This window comes from Xiphophorus maculatus, chromosome 8 (genome assembly GCF_002775205.1).
Source record: "Xiphophorus maculatus strain JP 163 A chromosome 8, X_maculatus-5.0-male, whole genome shotgun sequence".
NCBI lineage: Eukaryota > Metazoa > Chordata > Actinopteri > Cyprinodontiformes > Poeciliidae > Xiphophorus > Xiphophorus maculatus.
This window is the reverse complement of record NC_036450.1, coordinates 12,732,382-12,749,622: the sequence shown is the minus strand read 5'-3', so window position 1 is coordinate 12,749,622 and position 17,241 is coordinate 12,732,382. Positions and strand designations below refer to the sequence as shown.

The 17,241-nt window shown below is 35.6% G+C and overlaps 1 protein-coding gene across 2 annotated transcripts in view; it reads left to right on the top strand.

The window, feature by feature from the left end:
* The window catches only part of gnaz (G protein subunit alpha z), a 43,445-nt gene that overhangs the window by 17,954 nt on the left and 8,250 nt on the right, over positions 1-17,241 (top strand). For both annotated transcript variants that reach the window (XM_023338507.1, XM_005810023.2), the window contains exon 2: positions 8,695-10,007. In XM_023338507.1, the coding sequence (XP_023194275.1) occupies positions 9,285-10,007 (723 nt within the window). In that variant the 5' untranslated portion in view covers positions 8,695-9,284. The remainder of the gene's footprint in view (positions 1-8,694; positions 10,008-17,241) is intronic.

Here is a 17,241-nt window from a genome sequence, read left to right as displayed (position 1 = left end):
TTATCAAAGACTCACATTTCCTCATCACCAAGCTGTTCTGAAGAGATTAAATTTCCGCACACGTGCCTTTGAGTATAATTTTTATGTGAACAGTGAACATGATGGTGGTCCTTTTTGTCCCCCACACAGGTGCCAGCCTCCATGCTGCTTATTTTAACATCCTGTCTGCTTATCTGCGATGAACAGGCATTTTTTTCCCCCCTCTTTGGTTTTTGTAATATAGAGAACATCAGACATAAAATAATGACCATTTAGTGCTATTGTCATGCAGGGTGTGAGATTGGTTGGAAAATCTTTGGACTTGTGGGAGCTGCCAGAAAGTTCCTCCAGCAGAAAAAAAAGGAAAGTAGAATTAGTCACTTTTCCTGTCTAAGAGCTATGGTCGATCAGTGTAAATGGATACTGGTTAAGTGTTTCATAAGTGGGAGATGTGATTACATTCTGGTCAATCACATGAGACAGCAGTTGTTGTTGACAGGCAGATGCAGCAGAGCCCATTATTTTTCCTTCTGCTCCTCATCTGAATCCTGCTGAAATGCAAACTGGTTGGTTAAAATGGGGAAAAACATTCACACACACCTGCACCTCCACTCCACATTCTCGCTTTTTCCACACAAAATTTAGAATGGTTGACTTTTGTCTGTGAAGATGAAATAAATATTTTCTGTTTTCACAAAAACTCTGAACAATCTACAGTTAAAGCGATCATTAACAACTTTAAAACTACTCGAGCTGTGACACAAAAGGCTGAATGAAGAGCAAATTTCTCATGACTCCACACACAGTGGGGAGTATTGTAAAGCTGCTTTCTCACAGTTTTTCATTTTGCCACTTGTGTAAAAATAGAATCAAAGTGGAAATTCAGGTGTAAAAGCAGTATTGTGTAAAGGTTCACACTCAAATGAAGTTCTTAGTATTAAAAGCAAAATAAAAAAAACAATGTTTCAAATAACAATCATAATAGTGATAATAATAACAACAACAACATACTGTACAAGACTGTAACAGAAAATACTGTGCAGTTATTAGAAAAAAAATCAGACTTGCAATTCAAGGAATGTGCAACTGAGTCAAAACCCAGTTTTCAAAATGTATGTGCATGTGTATTGAACATTAAAGAAGATGGATTATTTACAAGAAAGTATAACTGTGCAGAAAAACAGATGTGCAATAACATCAGAAATGTAATCTAAAAATAAATAAGAACAAAGTAGGTGATTTTGCATTGTATTGTAAATGTATTGTCCTTGTGCTGCCGAGATTCGATGAATGAAGGGTTTTTGTGACATATCAAATTCTGTTACATCTAGGAAGTCTTTTACACACAGTCATATTTAATAACTTACACTAGGTGTTTTTATACAGGTTCATTTTGTCATCCTTTAAGCAAGTACTAAACATGAATATTCAATGTTTATGTACACATTCTATAAATACCCCTACATGGTTAGATAGTTGAATTAATTAATAAAAAATCTAATCTCAGCCACTAAAACCATTTGGTTTTGATGTCGTCCATTCCTCACTCGTCACTCTGTCTCCTTCCTGGCATGCACCATCTTACACAATGACTGTCTTTTCTTTTCAGCTAGCAGGACATACGGGAGCAAAAAAAGGATGGCTGTTTTATCAATTTGTTAACACATTGGGAAACTGTTGGGTGCATAATTTGATATTCATTAACTCAAACTGTCAAGTATTTCTCTTTAAAATACAATAAAAACAATCAGAGAGAGAAGGGTCATATCTTAGAGAAACATTATCTTATACTGGCTCTTCTATCACGAAATGTATATAAGTGGTACAGGAATGCTTAACAATGACACTAAAATAACAGGATTTATTTTTATGTTACAGTATGCATACACTCTGTCTGTACTGATGAATAATTCCTCACACCAACATATCAAACACTTAGTTTATCTGGGTGGGCAGATTGACTTATTCTCTGTTCTGAATAATTTAGCTCATAATTACCTGACTTTTACACATATATGGATCGTGTATAAGGGGTTATATTTTCAGCCCAAGATCATCAGAAAGAACTGAAAAGTTAAAAAAATTCATCATTTGACATCCTGACATAAACAATTTTTACTTTAAGCACTGGAACATATAATTTTATTCCTTTCATTTCAATGCAAATGTACTAGCCAAAAACAGAAATGTATCATAAATGACATTTGAACAACTAAGACGTTACAGGACTTGATGTTCCATTTCTTTAAGTTTTTTCTTTTCAATTTTTTTCGGCACTAGTGGCTCGTATTTTTTGTGACAGTAGACAGACAGGAAAGAGGGGGAAGACATGCAGCAAAGGTCGCCGGGACCGGAACCCACGACGAGGACTAAGGCCTCCAAACGTGGGGCGTGCTAACCCCCTGCGCCACCACAGCACCCCCCATAAAATATGTTTTGACATATGCCAGCTAACATGGCAAGATAAAAATCAATGCGGCAGCAGACAAACTCCAAAACAGATTACCATTTTAAGTATTACGTATTGCAAACCAGTTATCTGTCAAAATGTTCTTCAAATACATTATGTTGATGTCAGTTCAATATAAACTTTGTGCTGTATAGGTTTTTATACCATCCAGCAACGGTACTTAAGAACCTAACATACTTCTCCATTGCGGTATTAAGTAATAACAAGAAACAAATACTTTTTGCAAATGCTTTTTAAAAATGTATATCTGCATCTGTAGATTGTGCCAACTAAGACTGAATAATATTTTACTCAGTTTGGTGACAAATCGCGATTATTCTCGGTAGTTCTGGGAAGACTGTCTTCGCATGCAAAATTTAGATTAAATGCTCTTTGTTAATTAGATAATTACATTGGTATAATGTAATTACCAGTATGTAGATATGTGTAAAACTAGAAGTATTAGGTTAGATGACTGAACCCTTGGCTATTAATTAAACAATTTGGCTCTGTAGCCAGATTAATTATCCTGGATATCCGCTCCCGCTGAATTAAAAAGCATTACCAATGTTATGCTGATGTTTCATAACTACCATCATATTTTTAAAATTAATCTGTTGATGGTGCATTTAATGTACTCTGTTTCATAAAAAAATGTTCTTTGGCCTCACTTGAACATATCAAGCATTAATGCAGTTTTTATTTGGCGTGACTGAATGCAAGTCAAGATTACACAACTTTTTACACAACAATTTAATCTCAAAATTGTCACTTGCTATGTTAGAACTTCATTGTTCAGTGGTGAAAGCATCAAGCAAGGCAATATACTAGGTTATTGTTTTCCATTTATGTGTTTTGTTTTAATTAGATCTGAAGTCAGAACCCAGATCTGGGAATAATACCCCACCCTAATTAACTAAAGTAGCTGCGGATTACTCAATAGTTGTCTTGCTATTAAAATAACAGTGGGCTGCATAATGGAAAGTTAATACTGATGTTAAACGTTGCCCAACAGTAATTTCATACACAAACCAACAAATCATCAAATGAATGCAGAGATTAATGCAAACAATAGAGCTTGAGCAGAGGAGGGCACCATTATTGATGCTTATGTACAAGTTTGGTTGCAGGAAGTAAGAGAAGTAGGAGTTTTATTTTGCTGACCAACAGGAAGGCTCCAGACTTTTTTGTCTCTATGCAAAAATTCTGATCCTACCTCACAAATGTTGCAGCTGAAATCAAGAATTGTTAGACCAAGAAATGTTTATCCAATGTGAAAACTCCGATTTTAGGGAGGCTGTGACTTCCTTAAACTGGTCCCTAATGGACAGTACTTATTTGGGCTTCTGGTGCTGAAGGCCATTTGTTATAGGGATGAACATGCTGTGTCTTTAGAAATGGTATTCTGAATACCTTGGTTGTAAAGAGTAAGATTATTTCTTCTGTCATGTCAGACTAGTCTACCAGTCGTTCCATGACCTCTGAAGCAACAAATCTTGTTCACTGCATATTTTCTCTTTCTCTGAACATTCACCTTAAACCAAGGAGACGGTTCTCCTTGAAACTGCCAGCCGATTAGCAGTTTTTGTAAACTTCACGTAAATGCTCTGTCCTTCCCATTGTGATGCTCAGTGTGAACTAACACTCCTTGACCTCGTCTAAAGACCTAAATCCATTGAGATTTTACCTTCAGATTAATGGATTCACAATCTGTCTAAGAAACTGAATGAGTGTACCAAATTAAGTGGCCAAACAGTGCATGCTTTCAATTATTTGTTACAAATATTAAAGGACCAGTCTTTTTTCCCCCAATCTTTCATCATGTTATTTTCCTGCTTGCTGTGTCACACACAGAGCATGCAGATATTCATCTAAATTCATTGTGATGCTAAAAAATCTTGACAGAGTGCTGCTTGCAAAATACCTCCAATGCTATTACTGAGGTTAGGGTAAAGAGTCAAAACAGAGCAGAACCACAAGTGCTTTAGAATTTAGAAACGTGAAATGATATATACTTGGAGCTTCAATGTGTTTCCAAAGCTCTCTGAATCAATAATGAGCATTAACTGGTTTGGGTGGATCTGGCATTTTGAAAAGGTGGCCGAGTGTCCGAAGCTACAAAATAATGTCCCTGCTTTGTTTGTGTAGTGATGCTTGGTTATAGTTTGGTTCTGCTCCATTTGGCCTCTCAGGTTGTTTTTTTTTATCAGCAGAACCCTATCACTTTTTTTTCCAGGAAATTAGGAAATTGAGCTTCACTGCTGGTAAACCAAAAACAACAACAAAAAACTCATTTAGGCTGCTGAATAATATCATATCAGTGTGTTTATTACTGAATGACTTGGAATCTGCAGCAGAGAGAATTCCGTTTTATTGAAATTAAATTCATACAAATATTTTTATTCATCTTGGCATTACAGGGTAGGATAACAAACAGATGTCCGGGCAAGCAGAGAGAGGCTTAAAGCTGTATGAAAGCAAAAACGATACCTGCCAACTTTGGCTTGTTATTTTCCATGGTGATAGTGAGAATGTATTCCAGTTTTGCTGTCTACGAAAAAAAACGAGTGAGACACCAACTTATATAATGCTGCAAGGAAATATGCTTCCTTTATCCAAACTGCATCACTTACACGCCACCTGTCTTGTATGTTTGATCTTGACTAAACATGCAAGACTTCATAAGATTGTATGTTGATACTAAATGAGTCGACATGGTTAGCTAATCTCTTCTCTGGTTTAGATATGTGAAAGCAGAATTGCAGCTGAAGGGCCCAGGTAAATCAGATGAAGAATTCAGAAGAGATAATAGCATTAGGGGAATGAGCACAAGTCAGTAAGCACCTGACTAGTAAGCACCTCTTTTATAATCTGATCACTAACATTCAATTAGAGAAAGAGCTTTTAATTTTATGGTGCTTATTTGGATTTAATTAAATCGTCCTTGAAATTATTTCATAATTTTAGAACTATAACAAAAATAAACACACACTTGGTCAACAAAATGGTTTCATTTACTACTTATAAAAGGTTAGCTTTCTGGGTTGTGTTTGCATTTTTTGCATGTTTGTTTTTCCTAATTTTTCTGATGACCGAGTAGATAAGTCTTACTAAAATTAATATAACCTTTGCAAAATGAACTAACAAGAAAAAGTAACTACACTTGTTTATTTTGTGCAAGTGTATAGGCCTAATGCTTACTCTTACATGATAAATCTGACTGACAACAATATTATTGCTAATTTAAGACTTTGCTATAACAATTCTGTTATTATTGAGCTATTTAAATAAATATTATGTTAGTTATTGATAAAAAAAAACCTTTTAAAAGTAAAACTATAAGTTAAATAAAAGGAAAGCAAGACTTGGCATTCAAATTTTTAAACCCCTCTAGCACTTGTTAGTATTTAATACTTGATGGCTGCAAAACTGTTTCTAAGTAGCTGCGTGCAACAGCCCCTAAAGGTTGGCATGCATTTCCAGCTTTGCAACCAATGTTCCTCTGTGGTGAGTTTTCACCCACCAGTAAACAGAGCATCTGGCCACAGAATAAGTTTCAGACATCAGATTGCAACTCACTCATTTCTAAAAGGAACCATTTTTGAGAAAAAATGTCTCAATATGTAGGTCAAGTTGTTGATTAATATTTAAGGCACAAAGTTCACAGCAGTGTAGACAACAATACAGGATGGACAACAAAAAGTAATATTAAACTTAATATCCAGTTAACTTAAATCCTGTAGTAAGAAGACATTTTTATTCAATATAGTTAAATATGCTGAAAAGTATTTCCAGATTAATTAACCCATATTTATTATACAAACTGATTGTGTTGTCCATGCTATAAATAAAATAATGTCTTAACTGACCATACTCATGCACAGTGACTCTTAAGTTAAGTATAATTTGGATTCATTATTTTATGAGAAACATCAATGTAGAGGTTCTCTTTTTTCATGATAAAATACTCTGAAAAAATTGAGGCCATTAATGTTAATGATCTATTGTGAAAAGAGAGCTTAAGAAACATGTTGCATGTTGACTCCTGTGCAAAACCAGCAACAATGTGTGACTTCAATAAAGAAATACAGTATAACTAAATGAAAGTGGGATTATAGTTTCATGCGGAATGTTTTTATTGTAAGATGACAAAATCAATAGTCAGTAGTGTGAAGCACAAACTCTAGCCACAGATGTGTTTCCACTGGAGGAACTTTGCATGGTACTGGCATAGTTTTTCCAATACAGGAAGCGAGGCCAAATGTACTCATGTCATGGAGCTTTTTGAATAAACCACAAACTGAATGGCAGGTTTTCTGATCAGTAACTCTCCTACTAGTTAATATCCCTCAATTTAAACTCCTCAGATTTTCTGTTAATGTTAAATCTTGGAACATGACAACAAAATAATCTAACCTAATGGACTGAATAAATTAAGCAAAGCATAAATATTCGTTTTCTGGGTCTCTAGAAGTGGGGAGAGGAAAGGATTTTAAATGGGTAATGTTACAGAGTTCAAGAGCATTAATGGTCCGATATAAAATGAATATAATCACAACACCATAGGATTTGTTTCATGGTTTCCACATTTTTACTTTGTAATAAATTAGGCAACTGGTAATTGTTGCTGTTGCAGAAGGATTAAATCTATTAGCGTCAGTAGGCATAATTTGCTTTAGCAACCTGGTTTTCATCTTGTGTTTTTTTAGGATTGGCCTTCATTCTTCCTCCAGCTTATCCCAACCAGACACAACTAATCTGTGGTTTGTTTAGTACTAGTGGGTTTTTTAGATAAGCGGGGAGGTTTTTTCATTCTGTTTATTCTATTTTCAATAGGTACGTTTAGTTAATATTCCAAACATTTTCCTTTTCTTCACAATCTCTCTGAAGTTACAGGCAGCTCTTTTTCAGAGTAAATCAGAATAGAAATGATCCAGCAATGGATCACCTTTCGTATTATAGCCTGGCCTTGCCGATACAGGCTACAACATCTATATAAGGTTCTTACTGTGAAGGTATAAAATAAACTCTCCTCCAATAGTTCCAGACAAAAAGCACAATTTTATATGTTGGCTTTAAGTACATGACCAGATACAATGCTCAGAGTTAAAAGAATTTGGCAAGCTAGTAACAAGGTAAACAAACCAGACCAAGAGTGCAAACATCTGACTGAATTTTTACTTAGTATTTGACGTTGGAAGAGAGGGAGTACTTCTGTGTTTTCTCCTACATGAAGCGAGGGCAAAACCATTTTAAAAAGCTTCCCTTGTGCAGGTAAAACATCCAAAAAGCAGCTACTTTTAATGCTTTGTGATCTTTGCGGGTTGAAGAATTGTTACTATACAATCTTTCACAATTGCTGTCTTATTTTTGTGTGTGTTGGAGGGACAGAGATAACAATTTGGAATTTTCTGATAGCACTGTCACTGCATATGGTTTTAATGGTAATCTTAAGTTGAATATGTGCAAAATACTGTATGTAATGTAGAAACAATTTTATCCTTACGACAGAGTGTTCTACAGAGAGTTTAAACAGACAGAGTTTGGAGCAATAAAAGTATAAAACATGACACAAATAAATTTTTGGCTTTTTTAGGTACTTGGATGCCATGACAGACAAGTTGCAAATTTTTATGATTTTGCTTCTGTTTATTGATTTTTCTATTAAAAACATTGAGGTAAAGTCACTATGTCCTACGTCTATGACAAGCCACATTCATTTAAAGTTTTACTTTGCAAATTAGTGACTTGAAGCTATGTCATATTCAAACACAACTTATAAAACTCAACGGTTTGATACTTTAAAACTTTTATTGTACTAAAAACTCAACTATTTGCATTGGCTCCTATTCAGCTGCATTATCTGCTCTTCCCCCAACAGAAGTGTCTCTTTGTAAAAGAAGGAAATGACATCACATTGAGTCCATCCAGTTTTGTGTCTTGTTTTTAAAACCTAAAGAAAAAGTAGGAAAATGAAACAGATATTCCTGAACACAAGCATAAAATTGCAAATAGAAAATACCTGGCATGTGATTCTGTGACATTTCTGTTTTGGCAGATTGTCAAAACTTTCTATGTTTTAGTATTAGTTTCACAAATGTAAATTTGAAATCAGGGCATTTTAAAGTACGGTACACATGGTTAGTCAGGTTTTAGGATGAAACTCAGATTTCCTGAAGTGTTTGACTATACGCCTAATTTACTAATTAGAAAAGTGCTTGAAACTGAAAGTATAAAATCTTTTTCTCCATGTTCTGTGTTGACAGGCTTCCCATCCTCTGGGAGAAATCTAACAGAAGAAGAGGAGGAAAAGTTTTTATCATCTGGATCAAACAAAACTGGCTAAATATTGAACGGAGGTGCATGGTTAGAACACAGCACAAGAGCCATGTGGGAGGAGAGTGACTGGGATTTCATATTCACAAGCATCAAGTCCAAGTCTTTTCTCTGCTGACATACAGTAACCTTTCTCCAGCCTTTCACCAGTGCTTTTCCTCTGGGGGAGCCCCTGCTATGAACCCCAGCTCTGTTGGCTTCAGCAGGCAGTACAACCTCAGTGCCAGGGACTGTGTGGGCATCCCACAAGTCTGGGTTCTGCCTACACAGAACTCACAGACTGCCCCTGAAGAAAAAGAATGAAATACTCCTGAGTCACTCCTGTGTGTGGTCCTTTTTGCTGTCTCGTGTTATCACTGATTTCTTGTCTGGATCCTTCCCTGAATCCTTGCGCTCTACAGAAATAGTCTGCAGCTCCTCCACCACCACCACCTCCTATTGATCCACTTCTTCATCATAATTTGCTTTCCCATCCAGAGGCAGCACGAGTTCCTTTGTGCTAACGACGTGGTGGAGGACCATGGGATGCCGTCAGAGCTCGGAGGAGAAGGAAGCGGCTCGGCGCTCGAGGCGGATCGACCGCCACCTGCGCTCAGAGAGTCAGCGGCAACGGCGTGAGATCAAGCTTCTCCTGCTGGGCACCAGCAACTCCGGAAAGAGCACCATTGTTAAGCAGATGAAAATCATTCACAGTGGTGGCTTTAACCTGGAAGCCTGCAAGGAGTACAAGCCTCTCATCCTCTATAACGCCATCGACTCTCTCACCCGCATAATCCGAGCCCTCACCACCCTTAAGATTGACTTTCACAATCCTGATCGCGCCTATGACGCCGTTCAACTCTTTGCCCTCACAGGGCCGGCTGAGAGCAAAGGGGAGATTACTCCAGAGCTGCTGGGGGTGATGAAACGTCTGTGGGCAGACGCAGGGGTCCAGGAGTGCTTTCAGCGCTCCAACGAGTACCACTTAGAGGACAACACCGCCTACTACCTAAACGACCTGGACCGCATCTCTGCACCTGAGTACATCCCCACTGTAGAGGACATCTTGCGCTCCCGTGACATGACCACAGGCATTGTAGAGAACAAGTTCACCTTCAAGGAGCTCACTTTTAAGATGGTGGATGTGGGTGGACAGCGTTCGGAGAGAAAGAAGTGGATTCACTGTTTTGAGGGCGTGACTGCAATCATATTCTGTGTTGAGCTGAGTGGCTATGATCTAAAACTCTACGAGGACAACCAGACGGTAAGGAAGATTTCTGTTTGGGACCCATTTTTACAATTACTAGATCGTAGTCAGATGTTTGTCATTCACGCCTCACATGTTGAAAGTTGCTGTCGATTTTCTCTAATCCACACCTGCTCAAAATTACATATAGAGGTTCAAGCCATAATACATGAACTCCAACTAATATTTGGCTACATGTGTCTTAGCACATTACACTGTAGCTATATGTTTTTGTAGTCATCAATAAGCCTCTGGACCTATTAGTTAGATTTTTGCCCACCATTTGTGGCAACATTGGTAGAATCAATCTAAACGGGTTGCTCTGGCACAGACAAGACATTTGAACATTGTCCACAAATCTATAGTTTTTGCAAAGAAGCTTGATCTTAGCCTGGTTTTTAGATTCAAAAAGCAATTTTAATGTGTTTTTCCTATTGGAACATTTTTCTCTCTCCAAGTTTCAACCACCAGCAGTCGAGTTTATAAACTTCATATTCTTTGACTAATGCCTCTTGATCTCCAGTTGTAAAAGAAGCTCAAACCAAGATGTTACAAATGCCCAAAACTTAATAAAATGTTTCTAAAATAAAAAGGTCCATCTTGACTCTTTTCTCTAGAAAGCATTTGTCTAGTGACACATTATAAAACTAAATAATTTATATCTCTTGATTTAATTTCCACTTTTTCTAATGTCCTTAAATCACCGAAACTCACTAGAAAATTGTTATTTTACGCTTTGAAAAGAACTAAAAGTTCTCAGTGGCAAACAACTACAGTAATATGTGGAACAAATTATTTCATATTTCTGAGAAGAAAGCAGAGCACACATGCATTTGGCTTTGTCACTTCCTCTCTGTAGATCCCCTTTCACAATACAAGCAGCCCTGCTGTGGTCACGTTGATACACAGGGACACACAGACTTTGTTTTTTTTTGTTCAGCGCTATTTTCTGCTTCTTGTAGGATTTTTAAAGTAGTTATATTGCATATTTAAAGCTAATTTGCTTTATTTTCAAAATGACTTTCAGATTTTTCATTGACTCTTAGATAATTGTGTTCAAAATTTGATTATCTTTGTTTTAAGTTTAATTTTTAGGTGTAATAACTTCACATAAAAATCAGTTCATAAATTTCTTTACAATTAAATGAGTATATTAATTTGCTAAGCCTTAACAATTTGTTACTTGTGCTTAAACTGCTACAGCAAACAATCATCGCATTAAACATAATGGATCTCTAAGTTTCTGTGTTCAAAGATGTTTGTTTTCTGTATTATGATAATGATTCACTTAAAAATGTACATCCAACTCAGTAAATTATGGATATGTAAGTTAAAGCAACAAGAAAAGCATGACAGTCAAGCTCTTTTATATACTGCAGTCATGTGAAGAGAAACACTTGGAGCATTGTGCCTCAGTGTCAATAGGCAGCAACACATTTCCCAGAAAAAAATTCCCTGCCCTGTGAAACAGGGCACCCAAAAATAGAGTAAATAATGTCAGCTGTGGTTACAGGATTAGGATGAGACAACCAATCTTTATGAGGAATTTGACAAGTAATGCTAAACAAGTTCAGTAAAGGTATGGCATGGTAGAAATAAACCCATAAAAACAACTATTTCTAAGGTTCTTTTGACAAAAGAATCCTCACAGAAACAGAAGTAAACAAATAAGCCAAAAAAAACTTTTAATAGAGAAGTTTGGTATAAAAAGTACAATTTATCCACTTGTGACTTAACTTTAAAATTATTCAACATTTTGCCAATATGAGTCAAAGGAACCATGCAGTACATATGGTGACATACTGTATGTCTCAATCTTATGAAAAAATATCATATGCAGTGTTTGACAGACTTTTTAATTTATTTAATTTAATGTCAAATACAAACCAATCTTACCAAGCTTTAATAACATAAAGCTACATTATTTTTAAAGTTTAATCAGTAATACTTTTATAACAAATGTATGTCAGATCATGATTTCTTGGTTAATGTCAAGTTGTCATAACAAAGACATTTTGAATAATGTCAACTTTGTATTAAAAGTGTCATGATTTACCAATTGACACTTTATGACAACAGTCATAAATATTCATGAAGACTCACTCATGTTCATGACAGATGTTATGTCATGTTTATGAGGGTGTCATGACAGTCTTATTCACAACCTGTCAAATAAAGTGTTACCGAAAAATTATTATTGGATATTTAAGCTAATTGATTATTTTCCCATTCTCCTCAGACATTAGCAAGTCATTTCCATCCAAACATTTACCACTCACTGGGCATTTCCTCTTTGTCTTCGTAAACCTACTTACAAGAATGCGTTTGTGTAAAACTCTGAGAAAGTTGGCAATTTCTGAAATACTCAGACTAATTTGTTTGGTACCACAAACTGCTGATTCTGAAGCTTTGAACTACAAATCATCGTCACCATGTCTAGACCCTTAAATGCATTCAGTTGCTCACCATTTGATTGGTTGATTTATTTTTCTTATTAAGGAACTTTTAATTGGTACTACAATGTTCTTGCCTCAGGCACTAAAGCAAGTTTTGTACTGCAGATTTTTCAAAAAAAATTGGTTTTACAAATTTATGAAATGCATCACTCTGTTTGACATTAATTTCAGTTCAGTAGACACACAGCAGTTTTTACATTTTCCAAAAACAGACCAGCAGAATATACAAAACCATCCCATTCTTTTCCTTAAAAATACACTCCTGTACAATCCATTCAGGCACTCTGGTGTAGTTCAATAAACAACCTAGATACCTTTTTCCAACTCTATTGTCCTTATCAAAAGTTTTTTTTAGTAGGAATGTATCGGGGCTGTTTTTCATGATTGTAAAATGCATATAAATTATTAAATGCTTTTGCTTTAGCTTGTTATCTTAGCAGTGGATGCTATTTTAAAACATTTGTGGAATCTAAATAATTTCCCATTCATAACCATTCTACTCTTCTCATCCGGGTGTTTAAGAATAGTTGGACAGATATTGCATCCCAGTAAAATTTAAAGACTAACACCACTTTTTCATTTTCCAGTGTCACAATTACAGTTCAGTCCTTATAAGCAACTGTAATATCTAGGCTTTACCCTGATGCCATCGAGTTGACTCTGGAAATAGCTAGAAGTGCAGCTGAAACGTGGTCCTTGCTCAATACCAAACTGGCCTGATAATTTACGGGTTACTGAGATAAAGTAAAATGTGCACTGGCTGCGCCAGGCTGGAACATGAAATCAATTAGTTTTATAGGTTAAAAATAAAGTCTGAGGAGAAAATGCAGGATGGTGTTAATTGAGTTCACAGAACAAAGTGTCAGGTTGTACCTGTGAGAATTAGCAGATTGTACAGGCGGCGTGTAGCAACGGGAGTTAACTAGCGCGAGACGAGAAAAAACAACTTTTACACAAAGGCGAATGACAAAAAGACGGAGCTTCTAAGTACAAGGACAATTCTTACACTGCCTGTTAGCTAAAACCCAAGAGTCTCTTATTTGTTTGCAGAGGTCTTGTTGATATTCATGCTACCATTTGCTTTCAGGTTGAGCACAACTTCTTACAGAACCCACTTAGGCGAATCAGCTGCATTAAGCAACACCTCAGTAATCAGATGTATTTTGGTGAGAGAGCTAAGCTTCATCTTGTAAATTTTGCAGGTTTATCAGCTTAAGTATGTCACCTAGCTCAATTGTTGTTAGGTGAATGTGTCAATTAACACAATTACTGATGAAAAAAATGGATCTATCAGAGAGAATCTACTTATTGGTTAATTATGTTTCAAAGATAGTTAACTTTCATGGATACAGTGGGGACTAAGTAGGGTTACTGTTGTTGGCTGACAAGTAAAATGCTTTCCTCAGAAACATATTTTGAAAAAGATGACCCATATTTTCCTTCAGCTCATTTAAGAATGAGATAGACAGATATGAACACCCAGCAGATTTGTTGATAAGGACCATAGATGCACCCGCAACCGTTTCTCTAATCGTTTGCAAGATGAGTTTAAATAAAACACAACAGCAACTACATAACACAAAAGTGTACCATTTTAATAAATTCAAATGTTTTTGAATATTTAATGCAGTGAAAAAGAATTGGTGTTTCAGTAAAACGGAACTTGTGCATAATAAAAATAACTGTTAGAAAAAATCTAAATTCTGTAACTTTCTCCAATTTTTCATTCTTTGATATTTAATGTTTAACACAATCAAATTGCAGACACCAGAGGTCAACAATTATCCTTAAGTAATGTAGAAAGGACAATACTGTGATTTTTATTTTTTTCAAATTACTGGTGCAAACAGTTAGGGGTAGATATACAAGGCTATTAGCGTGTGCTAGAAGTTTGTAAGAATCAATCTGCACATGCTATTAACCTGAATCTAACACAAACAGTGACAGACAGATGTACAAGGCTAGTGGCACTAATGCAACTAATGCATTAATGCAACATTATTTCTTCAGTCATTTGTCTTTTCTAAAGTTTGGAGGGATGTTTCATCATGTTGGGGCCTGAGGTTCTCTGCCTTCTTCTCGTCTATTAAAGTGGAGCAGAGATGTATTATATTTTCTACACTTTTCAACAAGTGTCACTTTTTTCATTCCATAGCATGCAAAATGGTAAATTTAAGCCATAATCAAATATCTTTACTTTGCAACAAAAAACTGGAACATAACATTTTCAGGGGCTTTCAACACTAAAAGTATGGACACAAAATTAAAAGTAGAAGTACATTTGCAGTAGTGGTGTGATCAAACATTGCATATTAAATATTGGTCAATATTGACACATATTCCAAAGAAACACAGATTGCTCTACTTTGGTTAAAACTTACTTGAAGTATTCCCTAAAAACAAAGATTTACTTCAAAGTACACAACTTGGCTTAATTTGATCACATTTGCACATTTTTAACACATTAGTCATAGTTATGAAAAAACAGGCATTTAATAACACCCCAAAATGTAAAGAAGAACTCGCACCAATTTGTGAAAAATCCCCCTTTATTCATGTGAAGTCAACTTTCATAAAAAACAAAACAAAATCAAATGTGTATCAAAGTCACAGGTCTCATTCCAGATCAGGCGTGACTCATCGGCTTTTGCTGGAAATGATGCTGACTAGTTTCCTTCTTTCTTTCTTTCAAATTTCAAGTTAAATCAGCCTTTGAACCCAACATGCTTTGAAGTTAATATCTATGAACAAAACAGAAGATATGCTGAGTCTAATAGAAAAATAACCACATTAATTCCACCCTTTAACTGTTGCTTATTAAACATAATAGATATCATCTTTATTGGCTTACCACTGTAATGCCTCAAAAGTGACTATTTCTTGTGTTTGCACATTTTTTTGTACTAAATGAAGCCACACTAACAAAAGCCAATTTTAAGAGCTACTATGAACAAATAGGTCTTTTGCATCATGTTTTAACCTGGATTTGTTGCTCCAATCATAGTATTAATACCCATCTTGAGTAGTCAGCAATCAGAAATCCCTGTTTTTACTTTGTTAAAGTGATCACAAACACTTACTGATGCTTAAAACTGTTTTTGTAATTCTGATAAGTGATATTAACACATCTGTTTGTTGGCATAGCATAAAAATAATCATATTTGAGCAGCTTTTTCTTGCACTTTGATTCTCTACGGAAATGTTGGTTGTGATAAGAAAGGGAGAATCAAAGATTAACTGGAACAGACATTTTAGGTCACAGGATGAAATGGCAAAACTCTGGTTCTCAAAGAGGTGTGAATTGAGTCATTTCACTTGAACTGAGTCAGATTTAAGGACTTTAGATTCAACTGGGTAAAATCACAACGGACTTGGGACTTGACTTGAACATTCACACCAATGACTTCACTTGGACTTGGACCATTTAATTTGAAAACACTTACACCAAACAGAAAGTCTGTTACAATGTAGCTGTACCGAATGTATAAACCATCCCGCTGCAAGCTCCTGGCAAGTTGCAAATATTTATCAATCTGTTGCTGCAACATACACAATGAACCTCTGACATGTTGCTTGAATGCTTTTCTTAGGCATACTCAAAAAAGTGAATACTGTGAATAAGCTAAATATATGTTGTCACTCTTAAAAAGGGGAAACTCATAGCTTCATCATAGAGTGAAATGTTTCCATCCTGTATTTGCTGTAGTTTCGGTGATCATCTCTTAAAAATAATGAAAAACACAAATCCAGTCAAAGAATATGGAAATATTACATAAAATTGATAAAAAGGGATGCTTTAAACAGAAATGTCAAGTTACTGAAAAGCATGTTCATTTCTATGCTCTTAATTTTGCATGAAATACTGCATTAATATGGCATAAGATGGAAATGAACATCCCATGGCACTGCTGAGGCACAATGGAAGCCCAGGTTCTAATATTGACGCAATATTCACAATATTCTAATTATTTTAGCTGGAAGAAAGATGCTCTGCCAGACCTATCAAACAGGTGTACACAAAGTTGGATGAAAATAAAGGGAGGCAGAGAGGAGTAGGAGCTGCATCACCCAGTTAACTCTGCACAGAGATGCTGAGGCAGATTCATTGACATTTTAATTCCAGACAGTAGCAGGTGCATTGGAACGGATTCTTAATTGCAAGCATGTAGACAGTAATGTGAGTTGCTTGTAGCTGTTGTATGGTCATTTGAACATGAAGCCCGAGCCGCAGAAAATGTGCAGGCCTTGTGTTTGTTGGACCCACCGCACGGCGCTCTAACATAAAGTGCACTCTGTTAAAATTAAGTAATTAAATTAAGTTTAAAAATCATCACATTTGCATCATGTCAAATGTGAGTTACCAACAGAAAGATGTTTTCTTAAAATTTTATAAATCAAGAGGTTCTATCAATGTTACAGTTGAAGTTTATTCACACTAATATGCTAAAAAAAACAATTTGGGGTGAGGCAAAAAGCAACAACATAAAAATTATTTATATATGTAATACTGTAATAATTGTGATAATCTCCAAATCTAACACAACTAAGAAAAAATACAACTTAGTTTACAAACTCTGGATATTTTTGAATATCCAGAGTTTGTCATTCTGAAGATTTGATACAATATTGCAGAAGCAGGTTTGTTTCTTTTTATTTTGCTCACTACTTCTTTGTAATTAAATTACATATTTGGACAAATGACTTACTTAAAACTTGAAATTCAAAGTTTCCTAATTTGACTTGACTCTGGACTGTGTCCCTTAATTTTGGACTTCACTTGGAACATTCATGTCTTC